The 16,155-nt window shown below is 39.8% G+C and overlaps 1 protein-coding gene across 1 annotated transcript; it reads left to right on the top strand.

Annotated features, from left to right (window-relative positions):
- The first annotated feature begins 975 nt into the window (after window positions 1-975).
- On the top strand, window positions 976-2,504 carry LOC149389965 (transcription factor MYB2-like). The gene is made up of 3 exons (XM_089624339.1): window positions 976-1,323; window positions 1,413-1,542; window positions 1,688-2,504. The coding sequence occupies exons 1-3, from the start codon at window positions 1,134-1,136 to the stop codon at window positions 2,100-2,102; spliced, it is 735 nt and encodes a 244-aa protein (XP_089480465.1). The 5' UTR covers window positions 976-1,133; the 3' UTR covers window positions 2,103-2,504.
- The last annotated feature ends 13,651 nt before the right edge of the window (window positions 2,505-16,155 follow it).

Here is a 16,155-nt window from a genome sequence, read left to right on the forward strand (position 1 = left end):
TAGGATTTGGAGGATTTCAAATCGAGAGATTTATTAAATGATATTATGAAATTATTTTCAAAAAAACATTATTCATTTATTAGGCTGAATTAAAAGGAAGGCAAAATGATAATTTTCCTCATTCATATTCTCACGTGACTAAAACGTGCCTCACATATGGATGGTAACTATCAAAACTTGACGTGAGAGGTGAAAGTCCAAGATTACCAAAGTTCAGATAAATTTTTGTGGTTTTTTCGATATGAATAGTCTGTTAGTTACCAAGTCAAGAGTTGGGAATTGATGTAATTTATCTTTTTTAAGGTAGATAATTGTACCGACACCCTTAATATTTTATTCTATGGCCAATATCACATCAATCTACAATTTTGATCAGTCTTTATCGAGAGAGAGAGACAGAGAGAGAGAGAGAGAGAGTTTTACTGGTTTGTAGAGCACACGATATATAGTATTATGTGCTAATAAGTGGTCGGTCTCTTTAACATTATATACACATGTTGCAAAACATGTATGACGACTGTTCCTCCAAACATATATATAACTATTTCAATGATATCTCGGAAATGTAAATAAAAATAAAAAATAAAAAAAGATCCTGCTTGGATTTAAATATAAAACACAGCACTCACTATATGCATTTGGAAGGAAAACTATCTTACTAAATTAGCGGTGACACAAGTTGTGTAGTATATCCGCGTGAGAGACTAAAAAAGTCAAAGGGTCAAGCATATTAAAAAAAAAAAAAACACTCTTTTTCTCAGCTTGGTGTTACTTTTTCCTAAATATAATATCATAGTCATAGGGTAGAGTTAATAGCATTATTCCTAATTGATCTCTCACTTTCTTCGTCCGCGTTGATCAGTCAGTCACACATATTTTACACACTAATGTGTGCGTGACTTTTTTATTCTCATTTTTTAAGGAAATATATAGTATTGGTTCCATTTCAGTCAATTCACATCCTTAGACCTTCTCTATATAAATAACACTCAATCTAATCCAAACCCCATCAAACCTAAACCTCGAACTAGCAATATAGTACTTCTTCCTCAACCCTCTCATACACCAAAAAATTATTATTTTATAAAAATAATATCTATCCCTCTCAAAAACCTTTATTAAGAGTTGAGAAAATGGATTCATTGGCAGTGGATCAAGAATATGGGATATCAAGAGCTCAACTGTTTCATCATGAAGATCATGACGAATCACTAATCGTTGAGCTGAGAAAAGGCCCATGGACAGCTGAAGAAGACTCTTTGCTTTTCAATTACGTTTCGGCTCACGGTGATGGCCGTTGGAACTCTCTTGCTCGTCATGCAGGTACGTACATATGTAATATATATACACAGCAATATATGCATATATTTCTACTAGGATCATGTATGCTAATTACGCACATACACATACAGGTCTGAAAAGAACCGGAAAAAGCTGTAGGCTGAGATGGCTAAACTACTTGAGGCCAAGCGTTAGACGAGGAAACATTACTCTCCAAGAACAGCTCTTGATCCTCGAACTCCATGCTCGTTGGGGCAACAGGTAAATTTTTTTTTTTTTCTAAACAGGGTATTAAGCTATTTTAAGATCGAAAAAAAGCAAGTATTTGACTTTTATGGTGTGCGAGGATGTGAATGCGATGTGTGAAGAGAATTCGTAATGAATGAAAATGTTTATATATCTGTAGGTGGTCCAAGATAGCCCAATACCTACCAGGAAGGACTGACAACGAAATAAAAAACTACTGGAGGACTAGAGTGCAAAAGCAGGCGAAGCAACTCAAGTGTGACGTCAACAGCAAGCAATTCCAAGACGCCATGCGTCACGTGTGGATCCCGCGCCTCGTCGAACGGATCCAATCAACCCGACCCGTTTCCCCTGCACGGCCAATTCAAACCCCATTGGCCCACTCGTCGCCTGACACGTCAGATGCCCAGCTGACCGACTGCTTTGACCGGACCGGGTCGGGTCTCGAAGTGAGCGATTACTACGATGCTGACGTGTTCATGAGTGGTGGTGCTGCTAATGTTGGGGACTACTCGTTTGAGAATTGGTGGAGCGAAGAGGATTTGAGTTTCTTTCAGCAGCACCTTTTGGATTAATTAATTACTTCTTCACGCTTTCTAATCATAACAGATATAGAGAGAGAGAGAGACAACAAATACAATATTATCAGCGTCATAGGCAAACACAAGAGTTTGCTTGCGTTACGCAATATATATATATATTCGTTTTAGGTAAACACATACACACATATGCTTTTTAAAATATGTTCTCCAGTTTCTAACTTATTTTGATTCCATTTAGTTTCCTTTATTTCTCTTGTTTTGTGCCATGCATGTTGTTGGCCATTAATTTCACTTAATTTAATTTTGGTTTTTGGAATTTTAGACTGTAGAGAATATTTTACTCTTGTAATAATAGTTCTCATTTATTTCCACTCTGTACGGTCCATTTATTTCTGGCTCTCGTGTACGTAAATTTGGAATGAAATTACTTTAGGACCATTAACTCCAATATTTAACTTAATAATAATATTGATAGATAGTTGTTTAGATATTGCTGAGAATCTTGTTACATTAAATTATATGTGGTGACTGGTGAGATATATTTATTTCTAGAGTATAGTCGCAGCCGTTAAAGTGATAATGAATGTGGAGAGATGTGACGAGTCCACTAGAGACTTGAGTTTAATACAAAATTATAAACGTGAGGAGACTAAAGACTAGGTTCATAATCTAAATACATAACTGTTACAGGGATCCATTATTTAAGTAAATAATATATCGATAATAAGAAGAATAATATTTTAGTTAAAAAGTATTATAATGATCGAGATATTCAACAGCCTCCTCAGAAGCACTAGCGGCCGAAACCATTGAAGAAAAATTCTTTGAATTGGTCTTCCTTAGAAGAAGCAACACTAGTTATAAACAATATCAACCTTAATGAAATGAATATCAACGTGGTCAAACAAACTACCACACTACAAACATTTCCAAAATGAAAATGGTCTTCTAATTGAAAGACGTGTGTTATCAATTTATGGTGGGCATTTAAATTTTGTGTTTTAAGAAGAAGAAAAAAAACTCGGCACTTTGAATCTTCATAAGAAATGTGCATTATAGTAGCTATACTTTGAATTCTTAGGAAAGACTTGTGCGCAAGTATTTTAGTGTCCTTGAATATTCGATCGAACGTTCTATATGCTAATTACCACTAACACATAGCTAAATGTATGCATCAACTTCTTCCTTTTTATTTACACCATGATATGAGCAATAATATATGAAAGTAGCAGTGTTGCTTCCTTTGTTTTGTACTTAATAATACACGTAAAAAATATAAATATAAAAAATTAAGACGGTGATGAATATTTTGGTCTAAACACTACAACAAACACCCCTTTTCAGCACGACTTTTTTGTGTATAAAAAATGGAAAATATTTCCGAAATTCATATGAGTTATAAGTGTAACTCAAGTCAATAGTGCGTCTTCTTCAAGCCAATACAAAGCTCCCAAACTAACAATTTCTCATTTCATTATAAGCTCTTGAATACAAGCCTATATATATTTGAGAAAATTTCATACTCATATTTTAAAATATTTCACAAGTAAGTATTTATGTTTTTTGGGACAAAAATACATTCATGTTTCAAAAATTTAATAAACAATTATTGAAATATTATCACCAAGTATTGATAAACAACTATTGAAATCTAATTAACTGTTATTGAAACATGATTAAAAATTATTGAAATCTGGTCAATAGTTATTGAAATATGATCAACTATTAAAATATAATTAACAACTATAGAAATCTTGTCAACAACTATCGAAATCCGATTAACTGTTATTGAAATCTGATTAACTGTTATTGAAAACGATTATTTATGAAAATTAGAAACTTGAGCGGCTAATATTAAAAAAATTACAAAACAACTTTCGAATATTTTCACTTTCTTAACTAACTAACTCCTTAGGAATATTCTAAAGGGTGATGCGGCTATATAGCCATTTTAAAGTCTGAGTTTGGAAAAATAGCTAAACTTTCTAAAGTTGAGGCAAAATAGCCAAAAATTGACAAAACCCTCAAAATACCCACATACAATTTTGCTCTTCATATTGATTCCGTTATTCACCATCAACAATCCCTTATCTTCTCTTCTCTCAGTCAAACCCGAATCCCTCAACTCCATCGTCTGATGTGCTCTTCGATGGTCCTCCGTCGTTGCCGCCCCAAACACGCCAGAGCTCCAATCCGTTGCCGCTACAACCGGAGTGCAGAAGAAGGCGCTGATGATGTTTTTCGACGGTAGTTTACACGTCATCAGAGAAGATGGGATCAGCTTCGAATCTGAATCCCCTCGCATGGCCGTCGTTGATTCTCCAAAGGTCGCCTCGAAGAGAATCACCAGATCTCCGGCGGCCAAAACCCTAGATTTCGGAGAAAAAAAATGGTGATATATTGAAGAAATCTCTGTCAAATATTGAGAAATTTCGTTTTCGACGTTCCGGAGGAGGTTTCATCGTCAATCGTCATCACCACCATCTTCTTCTTCTTCTTTTTTATTTATCGAACAGTAGATTAAATTTTTTTAAAGCGGGATTAAATTTTTTGACAATTTTTCTTCTTTTTCTACTTCTGGTTTATCGAACAGTGGATTAAAATTTTTGAAATCGGGATTGAAGTTTTGACACTTTCTTCTTTTTCCACTTTTGATTTATCGAATGGATTAAAGTTTTTGAAAAGCAAGATTAATTTTTTTGACATCTTCTTCTTTTTCTTCTTCTGCGTTATCGAAGAGTGGATTAAATATTTTGAAATAAGGATTAAATTTTTTGACATCTTCTTCTGGTGTATCGAATAGAAAATTAATCAGAAAGTGCCGTGGATTAAAATGTTGGAAATTTAGATTAATTTTTTTGAAAATAATTAAGGGTATATTAGTATTTGTATATTATAAGTGGCTAAAATGCACTAACTTCTGAAACCTTGGTTATTTTGCTAAACACAAGTTTGAAATGGCTAGTTCATGCATAAAATACTAGGGAGTTCCAAAACTAGGAGTAAAAAAATGACCAAATGAATTTTTTGGACATTTTTTTTTAAAAGGTCAGCAATAGGACCTCTTCATTTATTTCTATTTATGTAATTACCATTATACCCTTATTTATTTTCTATTTATTTATTTGTAAAGAATCTCAAAAACTAAACCCTACTCTCATCTCTCCTTCTTTCTTTTCTTTTCTTTAAGTTATTATCGGTTTCATCTCCTCCATTGTCTCCGTCGCATCTCCTCCATTGGCGTCGTGTCTCATTGTCGTCCGGGTGTCTGGATCTCAGCCGGCGTCTGGTGTCCGCGTCATGTCTCATTTTCCCTCCTCTCTCTCTAACTTGACGGCCATCCCTCGTCTCTCTCTTCGTTCGCGCCGTCCGTCGTCTTCCAAGGCCACCCACCTTTGCCGCCGTCTCTCTCTGTCTGTTGCGGCGCAGAAGCTCCCACATTGACACTCTTTTCGCTCTTTATTCCGGTAAGCTCCCTCATACATAGTCATTTCGTTACAGTGTTTGTGACAAACGTTGTAACGAAAGCTTCAGCATGACTCCATATTTCGTGGCAATACAGTCACAAAACGAAATTATTTCGTGACAATATTGTCACGATAAATTATTTCGTGACACCCATAGTCACGAAAGCTTCAACATGACTCGATATGTCGTGACAATATAGTCACAAAACAATATTATTTCGTGACAATATTGTCACGAAACTAAATTATTTCGTGACACCATAGTCACGAAACTAAAGTCTGCAATGACATCGTAGTCACGAAACTAAATTATGAAGTGAGACCTTAGTCACGAAACTAAAGTCTGCAGTGACAACTAAAGTATGTAGTGACAACATAGTCACGAAACTAAATTCTGCATCCTATATTTTTTCTTATATAAAATTTTTATAACTCTTTGTCAATTTTGCTTAAATAATATGGATTCAAGAGCTTACTATATATCTGCACATATAATAAATTTTTATGAGAAAATAATTTAATGTGACTTTATCTCCACTATTTGCAATTATGAAAGACATTCATACCTTCGTCAAGCATAGCGGTAGATGGGTGAAACATGAACGATACGACGCTGGCCCTGGGTGTGCAGTGGGAATCTTAATACCGGCAAAAGCAACGTACAAGGAGTTTATGCAGTTATTGTATGACACGCTCAATCGCTCACCTAAAAATCAACTCCTCTGTGTTTCTTATGAGACAGAAGGGTCGGTACCCCCAGTAAGTATTGACTCCGACCTAAGTTTGAAATGTTACTTGCATCTTCAGAAGGAGAAACCGGACAGATCCAAACTTAGTTTGGTAGTAGATATGGAGCCATTGAAGCAAGAGCCGTTGGTTTCGGACTCAGGCGTTAGTTCAACTCCGAACACCGGTCAACCAGCACAAGCGGACATGTCGTCTCCTAAGTCGGAGGCTAGTTCTCCCGAGATCCCTGACCCGAATCAGACCCCTCCGTGCTCAGGCACTCCAAAACGGTTTAGTACGCCTTGCTCTAGAACGAGGAGGACGATTCAATGCGCTACGCCTTCCACGGATAACCAAAATATGCATACTGACCTTGATGTGTCGGATGTTCACTCTCCGCTGAGACTAGTCAAAGGAGGATTGTATGCCAACAAAGCAACTCTGAAGAAACATTTATGCATGTTAGCAATCACCAAACATTTTACGTTCAAGACGAAGACTTCTAACAAACGGTATATCCATGTTGTTTGTCGAGATGACTCATGTGCGTGGTCTGTTCGTGGAGTAAAAAAGACTACATCCTAGATCTTTGAAGTGAGGAGATAACTTATTACTTATTTCTACATTGATATTATCGTGGTCACCCGAAATTAACATTGCTCATACATTCTTGCAGGTATGACTCTGAGCACACGTGTGCTACACAATTCAGACAAGGAGAACATCCTCAGGCTACGTCCACATTTGTAGGTGAGACTATGAAACACAGGTACATCGATCCCTCATGTTCACCATGCAAACCCAAAGACATCATGTCCTACATGCAACAAGATTTTGGAGTGGACATGTCCTACAAAAAAGCATGGAGGTCAAGACAGGCGGCACTATCATCATTGTTTGGCACCGATGATGCATCACATAGATCTCTGCCTAAATTCATGTACATGTGGTCGACTAACAATCCAGGTTCGTCATTCTACCTTGTCACAACTCCTCGATCCCACCGTTTCAAATACTTCTTCATGTCGCTTAGTGCTTGGAAAAGGGGGTGGAAGTATCTGCGGCCCGTAGTTATCATCGACGACACTTTTTTGAAGAGTTACTATAAAGGCACACTGTTTTCAGCATGTGGTATGGATGCGAATGAACAAGTTTACCCCCTCGCATTCGGCGCTGGTGATTCAGAATCTACTGAGTCGTGGGTTTACTTCTTGACAAGGTTAAAGGAAGCAATCAGGGAGAGGTCACATCAGGTCATAGTGTCTGACAGGAACGCGGGAATCATTAACAGTGTGAAAAAGGTTTTCACTAACTCAGACCATGGTTATTGCATGGTTCATCTTTTGAAGAATGTGAAGAACCAAATCAAAGGTCTATCAAAAAAGGTGAATTGGACGTTCTATGCTGCAGCAAAGGCATACACATATGCAGAATTTGAAAAGTATATGCTTATGATAGATGAGGAAGATCCAAGAGTCCGAGCGTATCTTCAGAATGACGTAGGCCACGAAAAATGGGCTCGTAGTTTCTACACGGAGAAGAGGTACTCAATAATGACATCAAACAATGCCGAGTCGCTGAATGCAATGAATGTCAAACCAAGAGAGACTTCCATATTGCCAAGCTATTTCATTTTCTCCGGGAGAGAATGAGTAAATGGTTTTACGAACGTAGAGAAAAAGCGTTGGGAACGTTGACGATCCTTTGCGTTGACGTGAATAAAAAACTTGTAGAATACCACGCTAAATCTATTGGAATGGGGGTACGTGATAGGCATTCAATTTTAATTTTTTTTTTATAATATATTGTTTAATATGTCCAGTTTTTTGTGACAACATTTTTTATGGAATTGATCTAGGGTTTAAGAAAAAGTTTAACGCTTCGGTAAGCGGCAGAATTTTAAAAATTTTCTTTTACAAGTAAAACAGTTTTTACTAACCTAGACAAAGAGCAAGCACACGTAAATAAAACCTAATATGAGCATGAAAGATTACTAACCTTTTTGGAAGCTTGAACGTTGAGAAGCTTTTGGAAAAGCTTGCAACGTTCGTCTCCCTCGCAGCACGTCTCTCTTTCTTTCCTCGGTAACTCGAGCAACCATGAAAGTTTCTATCACTAAATCACTCGAGAGAAAGAGGAATCAGTGTGTGGGCACTTTTAAACACTATGACTTAAGAACAATTCTTGAAGTTGAAGAGCTAAAACACTAGGTCCAATGAGGACCTAGGTGCAAAAACTAAAAACGAAATTGAAAATAGAGAGAGAGAGAGGAGTCGGCCAAGTCTAGAGAGAGAAGCTCTCAATCTCTAAAACTTTGGACGAATTAAATGTGAAGAATGAGGCTCCTATTTATAGGAGAGGTCTCACGTTCAATAAGGTAGTTTCCTCTTCTATAGAATATCACATATTCATGAGCCAATTTCCCTTTTCCTTCATAGAGTCACACGGCCAAAACTTGCCTAGAAAGTCCTTGGATTTGTTTCCTCTTTTATTTGCTTCTCCCTTGACCCTTATGGCCGAATTTCCCTTATGCCATGCATAGGAAATTTGTTTCCTCTTTTTCTTTTGGCAAGTATCTTGATACATTTATGCACAAAATATTCTCTCTTTTCTCTTGGGTAGTAGGCGCCCAACATCACTCTAGAAGGAGCTTCTAGAAGCACTTTCATTTGTTCATGACAACATGAGATAGGCCCATTAAGAATTTTCAATAAAATTCTTATGAAATGAAATTAATCCACAAGGCCCAATTAATCTAATTTGGCCAAGTGAAATTAAGTCATCACATGACATTGTCAAAAAATTTGTTGACATTCATTTCATCATATGTCCAAAAGGACAAAAATACCCTTTTGACAATTTTCATAAAACTTGTCTCGTTTTTGTTTTGACTTAGCTTCTAGATTAACTATTCCTACTCGATGTGAGTCGTGACAGTGACATCATGGATCCAAATGAACAAAGCTTGAGCTAAACACTTGGACTCAAAAGTTCACAAACCTTTTCCAAGTTTAGCTTAATGCCAACTGACTCCACTAAAGAGTTGATACTGAAAATCTCTCGGTTCAAATGAATTTATTTTCTACTCAAGAATTCAACCAAATTATTATGAGCGGATCCACTAAATATTATCTATGTTTACCCTTCATGAATATCATCAGCTAGTCGGGATTTACGTAATTATCATTTACCCTTCTAGCTGTTATTCACATTCCAAGGAACAAAGCATGAGGTGATGTACATTGCATTTCAGCAATCTTGTACGTGAATTCCACATAGTGAGTCCGAACTCTGACTTTCTCAAATGAGAATACGTAAGTTGTGAAATGGCATGTCTCATTTAAGGATTAAGGTAAGCACGATGCTATTGGAATTGATCTAGGGTTTTAAGAAAAAGTTTAACGCTTCGCAAAGCGGCGGAATTTTAAAAATTTTATTTTCAAGTAAAAACAGTTTTTTACTAACCTAGACAAAGAGCAAGTACATATAAATAAAAACTATTATGAGCTTAGAAGTTTACTAACCTTTCTTGAAGCTTGAACTTTGAGAAGCTTTTGGAAAGTTGCAACACTCGTCTCCCTCGCAGCACGTCTCTCTTTCCTTCCTTGGCGACTCGAGCAACCACGAAAGTTTCTATCAGTAAATCACTCGAAATAAAAGGAATCAGTGAGTGGGCACTTTTAAACACTACGACTTAAGAACGAGTCTTGAAGTCGCAGAGCTAAACTCTAGGTCAAATGAGGACCTAGGTGCCAAAACAATAAAACGAATTTGACTAGAGAGAGAGAAGAGAGGGGCGGCAACCACAAGTTCTAGAGAGAGAGGCTCTTAATCTCTAACTTATGTGGAATGAATAGAATGAGAGGAATGAGGGTCCTATTTGTAGGAGAAGGGTTGGCCTTGGAAAGAAGTAGTTTCCTCTTATTTTCCAAGCCGTTATGAGCAATCTTTTATTACCCATTCCTATCAACATAGGCGCCCACCTCATTCAAATCCTCAAGGGATTAGTTTCCTCTTTTGTTTTTCTCTTGGTTGCCTTGGCCGAAATTTCCTATACAAGCATGGGAAATTTGTTTCCTCTTTTTCTTTTGGAAAGTATCTTGATACAGTTATGCACAAAATATTCTCTCTTCCTATGGGTATTATGGGCGCCAAATTGGTCTCTAGAAGGAGCTTCTAGAAGCTTCTTCATTTGTTCATGACAACATGAGAAATGCCCATTAAGAATTTTCAATAAAATTCTTATGAAATGAAATTAATCCACAAGGCCCAATAAGACTAATATTGGCCGAGTGAAATATGTCATTAAATGACCTTGTCAAAAATTTATTGACATTCATTTCACCCTATGTCTCAAAAGACAAAAATACCCTTTTGACTATTTTCGTTCTTGTTTTGACTTAGCTTCCAGTTTAACTATTCCTACTCGATGTGATTCGTGACAGTGACCTCATGGATCCAAATGAACAAAGCTTGAGCTAAATACTTGGACTCAAAAGTTCACAAACCTTTTCCAAGTTTAGCTTAATGTCAACTGACTCCACTAAAGAGTTGACACTGAAAATCTCTCGGTTCAAATGAATTTATTTTCTACTCAAGAATTCAACCTAATTGTAATGAGTGGATCCACAGAATATTATCAGTGTTTACCCTTCATGAATATCATCTGCTAGTCGGGATTTACAAAATTACCATTTTACCCTTCTAGCTGTTATTTCCTCAACTCCTTTGTCGCTTGTGAATAAGTTAGAAACAATGTATTGACGAGGAGCTAACAAGTCACATTGTTTCATCAAAAAGAGTCAGGACTCAATTTGGACACTGGCCCGTTCATTTATTCACACTCCAAGGAACAAAGCATGAGGTGATATACATTGCATTTCAGCAATCTTGTACATGAATTCCATATCTATGAGAACTTCACAAAGTTACTCATGACATACTCACAACTTAGTACTTCACCAATAGGCCTTGTTCGGAATCACATAGTGAGTCCGAACTCTGACTTTCTCAAATGAGAATACTAAGGTGTGAAATGACATGTCTCATTTCAGGATTAAGGTAAGCACGATGCAATTCATACGTAGTGACTTCGAGACATAAGAGGTTAAATGGTTTGTTCTTATCTTGTCTCTAGAAGTGCACTGGTCAATTCAGTACCTTCGGAAGATACCTAGAAGAACTATAGAGTCTCCAACTCTCAATGCCTCATAACTAGACATCATAGATTCTTCTAACAATCATACTGGGGTCAATAGTCCTTTGACCCTTAGATTGCGAATATATCGTTTTAAGCAAACTACGTGTTGTCGCTGTTTTTCGGACAACTATTTAGGAGCCAAAGACGGTTAGACCCAAGGCCGGACCAAGTGGTCTCGTCTTGACTCGAGTGTGTCGGACCCGGTGTCCCGAGTCGTCCCTTAGCTGTGGATGTCCCTTGAGTTCATCAGAGTACCTGAAAAGGGGTAGAGAACACGTGAACTACAAAGGGGAAACAGGGGGGGTGCCCCTGTTTACCTCTCCAACGCTCAACATTAGTGGGATTGAGGTGGAGTATAGAGGTTTTAGGGGTGTTTAGAGGCCAAAGATGAGCGAAACGAGCGAAGTACGAGTTCGGCAGCGTTTCGGGACTCAAAAATGGATTACCTGGACCAAGGGGGGTGCCTTGGTATTTATAGGCAGCCAAGGGGTGGTATGGAGACCCCTTGGCCGAGTGAGCAAGTTTGGGTCGGCCTTGGAGGAGTGCCGGCCATGGAGAGCCGGCCTTGGGGAGCCGGCCTTGGAGCGCCGGCCTTGGAGTGCCGGCCATGGAGTGCCGGCCATGGAGACGCGGCCTTGGAGTGCCGGCCATGGAGTGCCGGCCATGGAGAGCCGGCCTTGGCCAGCGCCGGCCTTGGAGTGCCGGCCATGGAGAGCCGGTCATGAAGAGCCGGCCATGGAGAGCCGGCCATGGAGAGCCGGCCTTGGAGAGCCGGCCTTGGCGAGCACCGGCCTTGGAGAGCCGGCCATGGAGAGCCGGCCTTGGAGCGCCGGCCTTAGAGTGCCGGCCATGGAGAGCCGGCCTTGGAGCGCCGGCCTTGGAGCGCCGGCCTTAGAGTGCCGGCCATGGAGAGCCGGCCTTGGAGCGCCGGCCTTGGAGTGCCGGCCATGGAGAGCCGGCCTTGGGTAAGGCCATCGGCCGGGCGCCGGCTCCGGGCCGGTCAGTGGCCGGGCGCCGGCTCTGGGCCGGCCAGTGGCCTGGGCCGGCTTTGGGCCGGTCATACGCCGGGCGGCCGCCGGCCGGGAGCCGCTGTGCGGGCCTTGCACCGGTCGCGTGGATCTAAGCGATGCCTTAGTTCTCGTCGCTCCGAGACGGACCGACAACACTACGAAGAGTTTGTTCATGCAAATCTACATTTGTCTCTTCGTAAGTTGTTTAGTTTGTTTATGGACTAAAGACTAATGTTTTATCATAGAGCTTCAAACAGACACGGAAGAATGAATGAACGTTTCAACTTTTATTAACGAATAAGCAATTACAAGCAAGAGTCTTCATGAGACTTTATTACATCAAATGTACAATATAAAGATTACAACTCTTCTTGTGGGCACCATTGACAACAAACTACCACTTGACTCAAAGAAGATGCGTGTAGTCTTTCATGCCTAAGCCCTCACGATGTTGGTCGTAGACCCTGTTCGCTAGGGCCTTTGTGAATGGATCTGCTAGGTTGTCCACCGTTGAGATCTTCTTCACTTCCAAGTCTCCGCGCTGAACGATCGCTCGAATCAAATGGTATTTCCTTTCAATATGCTTAGAGCGCTTATGGCTTCGATGTTCCTTTGAGTTAGCGACAGCCCCACTATTATCACAATAAAGGGTCATGGGCTCGTCGACGTTTGGAACAATTTCCAAATACTTAAGGAATTTTCTAAGCCATACAGCCTCTTTGGATGCTTCACAAGCAGGCACATATTCTGCTTCCATTGTGGAGTCAGCAATGCAAGATTGCTTAATACTTCTCCACACAACAGCTCCACCATTAAGGATGAACACAGATCCTGAAGTGGATTTCCTGGAATCCTTATCCGCTTGAAAATCGGAGTCGGTATATCTCGTCATAGTTAGGTCAGTACCTGAGTATGTAAGCATCAAGTTACTAGTTCTTTGAAGATACTTAAGAACATGCTTAACAGCAATCCAGTGCTCGGGTCCGGGGTTGGAGTGGAAACGGCTAACTACGCCAACGGCGAAACATATGTCAGGTCTAGTGCAAAGCATAGCATACATAAGGCTTCCTACGGCAAAGGCGTAAGGAATTTTCCTCATGTCTTCAATCTCTTGTGTAGTCTTGGGAGACTGGTCCTTAGAGAGTGAAACTCCATGCCTAAAGGGTGTTTGGCCCTTCTTGGAGTCTTGCATCGAGAAGCGATCCATCACCTTATCAATATAAGATGCTTGAGAGAGCGACAGGGTCCGATTTTTCCTATCTCGAAAGATTTGGATTCCCAGAATGTACGCGGCTTCTCCTAGATCCTTCATATCGAATTGCTTTGCTAGCCAGACCTTAACCTCAGATAAGTTACCCACGTCATTACCAATGAGTAGTATATCATCGACATATAGTACCAGAAACACAATTTTGCCTTCGTGTATTAACTTGTAAACACAAGGCTCATCTATTGACTGTTCAAAGCCGAAGCTCTTTATAGTTTCATCGAATCTAATATTCCATGACCTAGATGCTTGCTTTAGTCCATAAATGGATTTAAGCAACTCACAAACCTTGGTCTCTTGACCTTTATCCACGAAACCGTCTGGTTGAGCCATGTAAATACGCTCGTCAAGATTGCCATTCAGAAAGGCTGTCTTGACATCCATTTGCCAGTTCTCATAGTCGAGAGCTGCAGCTATGGATAGGAGTATGCGGATGGATTTAAGCATCGCGACTGGCGAGAAGGTTTCTTCATAGTCAATCCCTTCTTGTTGGGCATAACCCTTCGCCACAAGTCGTGGTTTGAACGTCTCGACGTTCCCATCAGGACCCCTTTTCTTCTTGTATATCCACTTACACCCTACGGGTTTAATCCCTTCAGGAAGGTCTACAAGTTTCCAAACTTTGTTGACATACATCGAGTGCATTTAAACTTTCATGGCGTCAAGCCAAAGGTTTGATTCAGAACAAGCCATTGCTTGGCTATAGGAAACAGGATCATCCATGTCGGAGACGGCTACGAGAGAGTCTCCATAAGACATGTTCGTGTCAGGCTTTTGAGTAGCCCTCCCACTACGTCGAAGTACTACTTGATGAGATTCTGATGAGTTAGGTTGTGTTTCAGTTGGGGTAAGAACAATTCTTGCAGATGAGGTAGAGGCTTCCTCACCCAACATTTCTTCAAGCACAATTTTGCTTCTAGGTTTTGCATCCTTCATAAAGTCCTCCTCAAGGAAACGAGCATTCGTGCTAACGAAAGTCTTATCGTCCTCGGGACTATAGAAGGTGAAAACCTTGGTTTCCTTTGGATATCCCACAAACAAGCACAATTCTGACCTACTACCCAACTTGCTAGTCTTTGCCTTAGCACGTGTGCAGGGCAACCCCAAATTCTGATGCGGCCAAGATTCACTTTACGGCCATCCATCGTTCATAAGGAGTACCAGGAACCGTCTTGGATGGAACTTGGTTCAGAATATAAGCGGCTGTTTCGAGGGCATATCCCCAAAAGGAAATAGGGAGTGATGAGTAACTCATCATTGATCTAACGATCTCCATAAGAGTTTGGTTTCTTCTCTCTGACACTCCATTTTGTTGAGGTGTGCCAGGTGCGGTAAGCTGAGAAGCGATACCTTCTTCTTTAAGAAAGTCATCGAACTCTCCAGACATATACTCACCACCTCGATCAGATCGAAGGGTTTCGATCACTTTGCCAGTTTGCTTTTCCACTAAAGCCCTAAAGACCTTAAATACGTTAAAGGTCTCGGATGTGTGTTTGAGCAAATAGACAAACCCATATCATGAGTAATCATCGGTGAAGGTAACGAAGTATTCGTATCCTCCACGTGTCTGTTGGCTGAGCGGACCACATACATCAGAATGTACTAGTTCCAGCAACTCAGTGGCTCTTTGACCCTTATCGAAGAAAGGTCGCAAGTGATTTTTCCTTCTATGCAGGATTCACAAGTAGGTAGTGAACCTATTGCAGAGGCTTGGAGTGGACCGTCCCTCACAAGTCTCTTATTCCTGTCTAGACTGATATGACCAAGTCTAAAGTGCCATAGGTATGCTGATTTTGTTAGATCGGAGGATTCAGAAAGTTTGATCCTCTTTGGCTCCCTAATTAGATCATTATCTATTTCGGTGTCTAAAAGAGAAGGTTGAGTGGGATAGATGTAAAAAAGACCATTCTTCATACATTCATCAGTGACAAAAGAATTAGAAGAAGAAATACGAATTCCATTCTTTATAAACTTTAAATAATAATTTTTCTCTAAAAGTTGAGCAACAGATATTAAGTTTTTCCCAAAGGAAGGAACATAATAAACATTATTCAAATTTAAAGTGCGATCTTCAAAAGATAGCGTCACGGATCCCACAGCCTTCGCAGACACCACGCTCCCATCACCCCACTTGAAGCAGAAGTCGCCATCCTCTAAGCTTTTGCTTTTCCTAAAACCAGTTAAGGAGCAGCAAATATGGTTACTAGCAGCGGAGTCAATAATCCACGATGATACATTATCAGCTACTAAACAAGCTTCAGTAACTAGTACAATACTATGTTCCTTTGCTTTGAGATAGGCAGGACAGTTCTTTTTATCGGCCTTGTGAGGTCTCTTCTTAGAGGCAGAGGCTTTTTGCTCAGTAGCATGTTCCTCTCCGTGATTCCTCTTTCTCTTAGTGAAACCTACAGCAGTG

Source organism: Urtica dioica, chromosome 8, assembly GCF_054948205.1.
Source record: "Urtica dioica subsp. dioica isolate 48M chromosome 8, U.dioica_male_clone48M_v1_H2, whole genome shotgun sequence".
Lineage (NCBI taxonomy): Eukaryota > Viridiplantae > Streptophyta > Magnoliopsida > Rosales > Urticaceae > Urtica > Urtica dioica.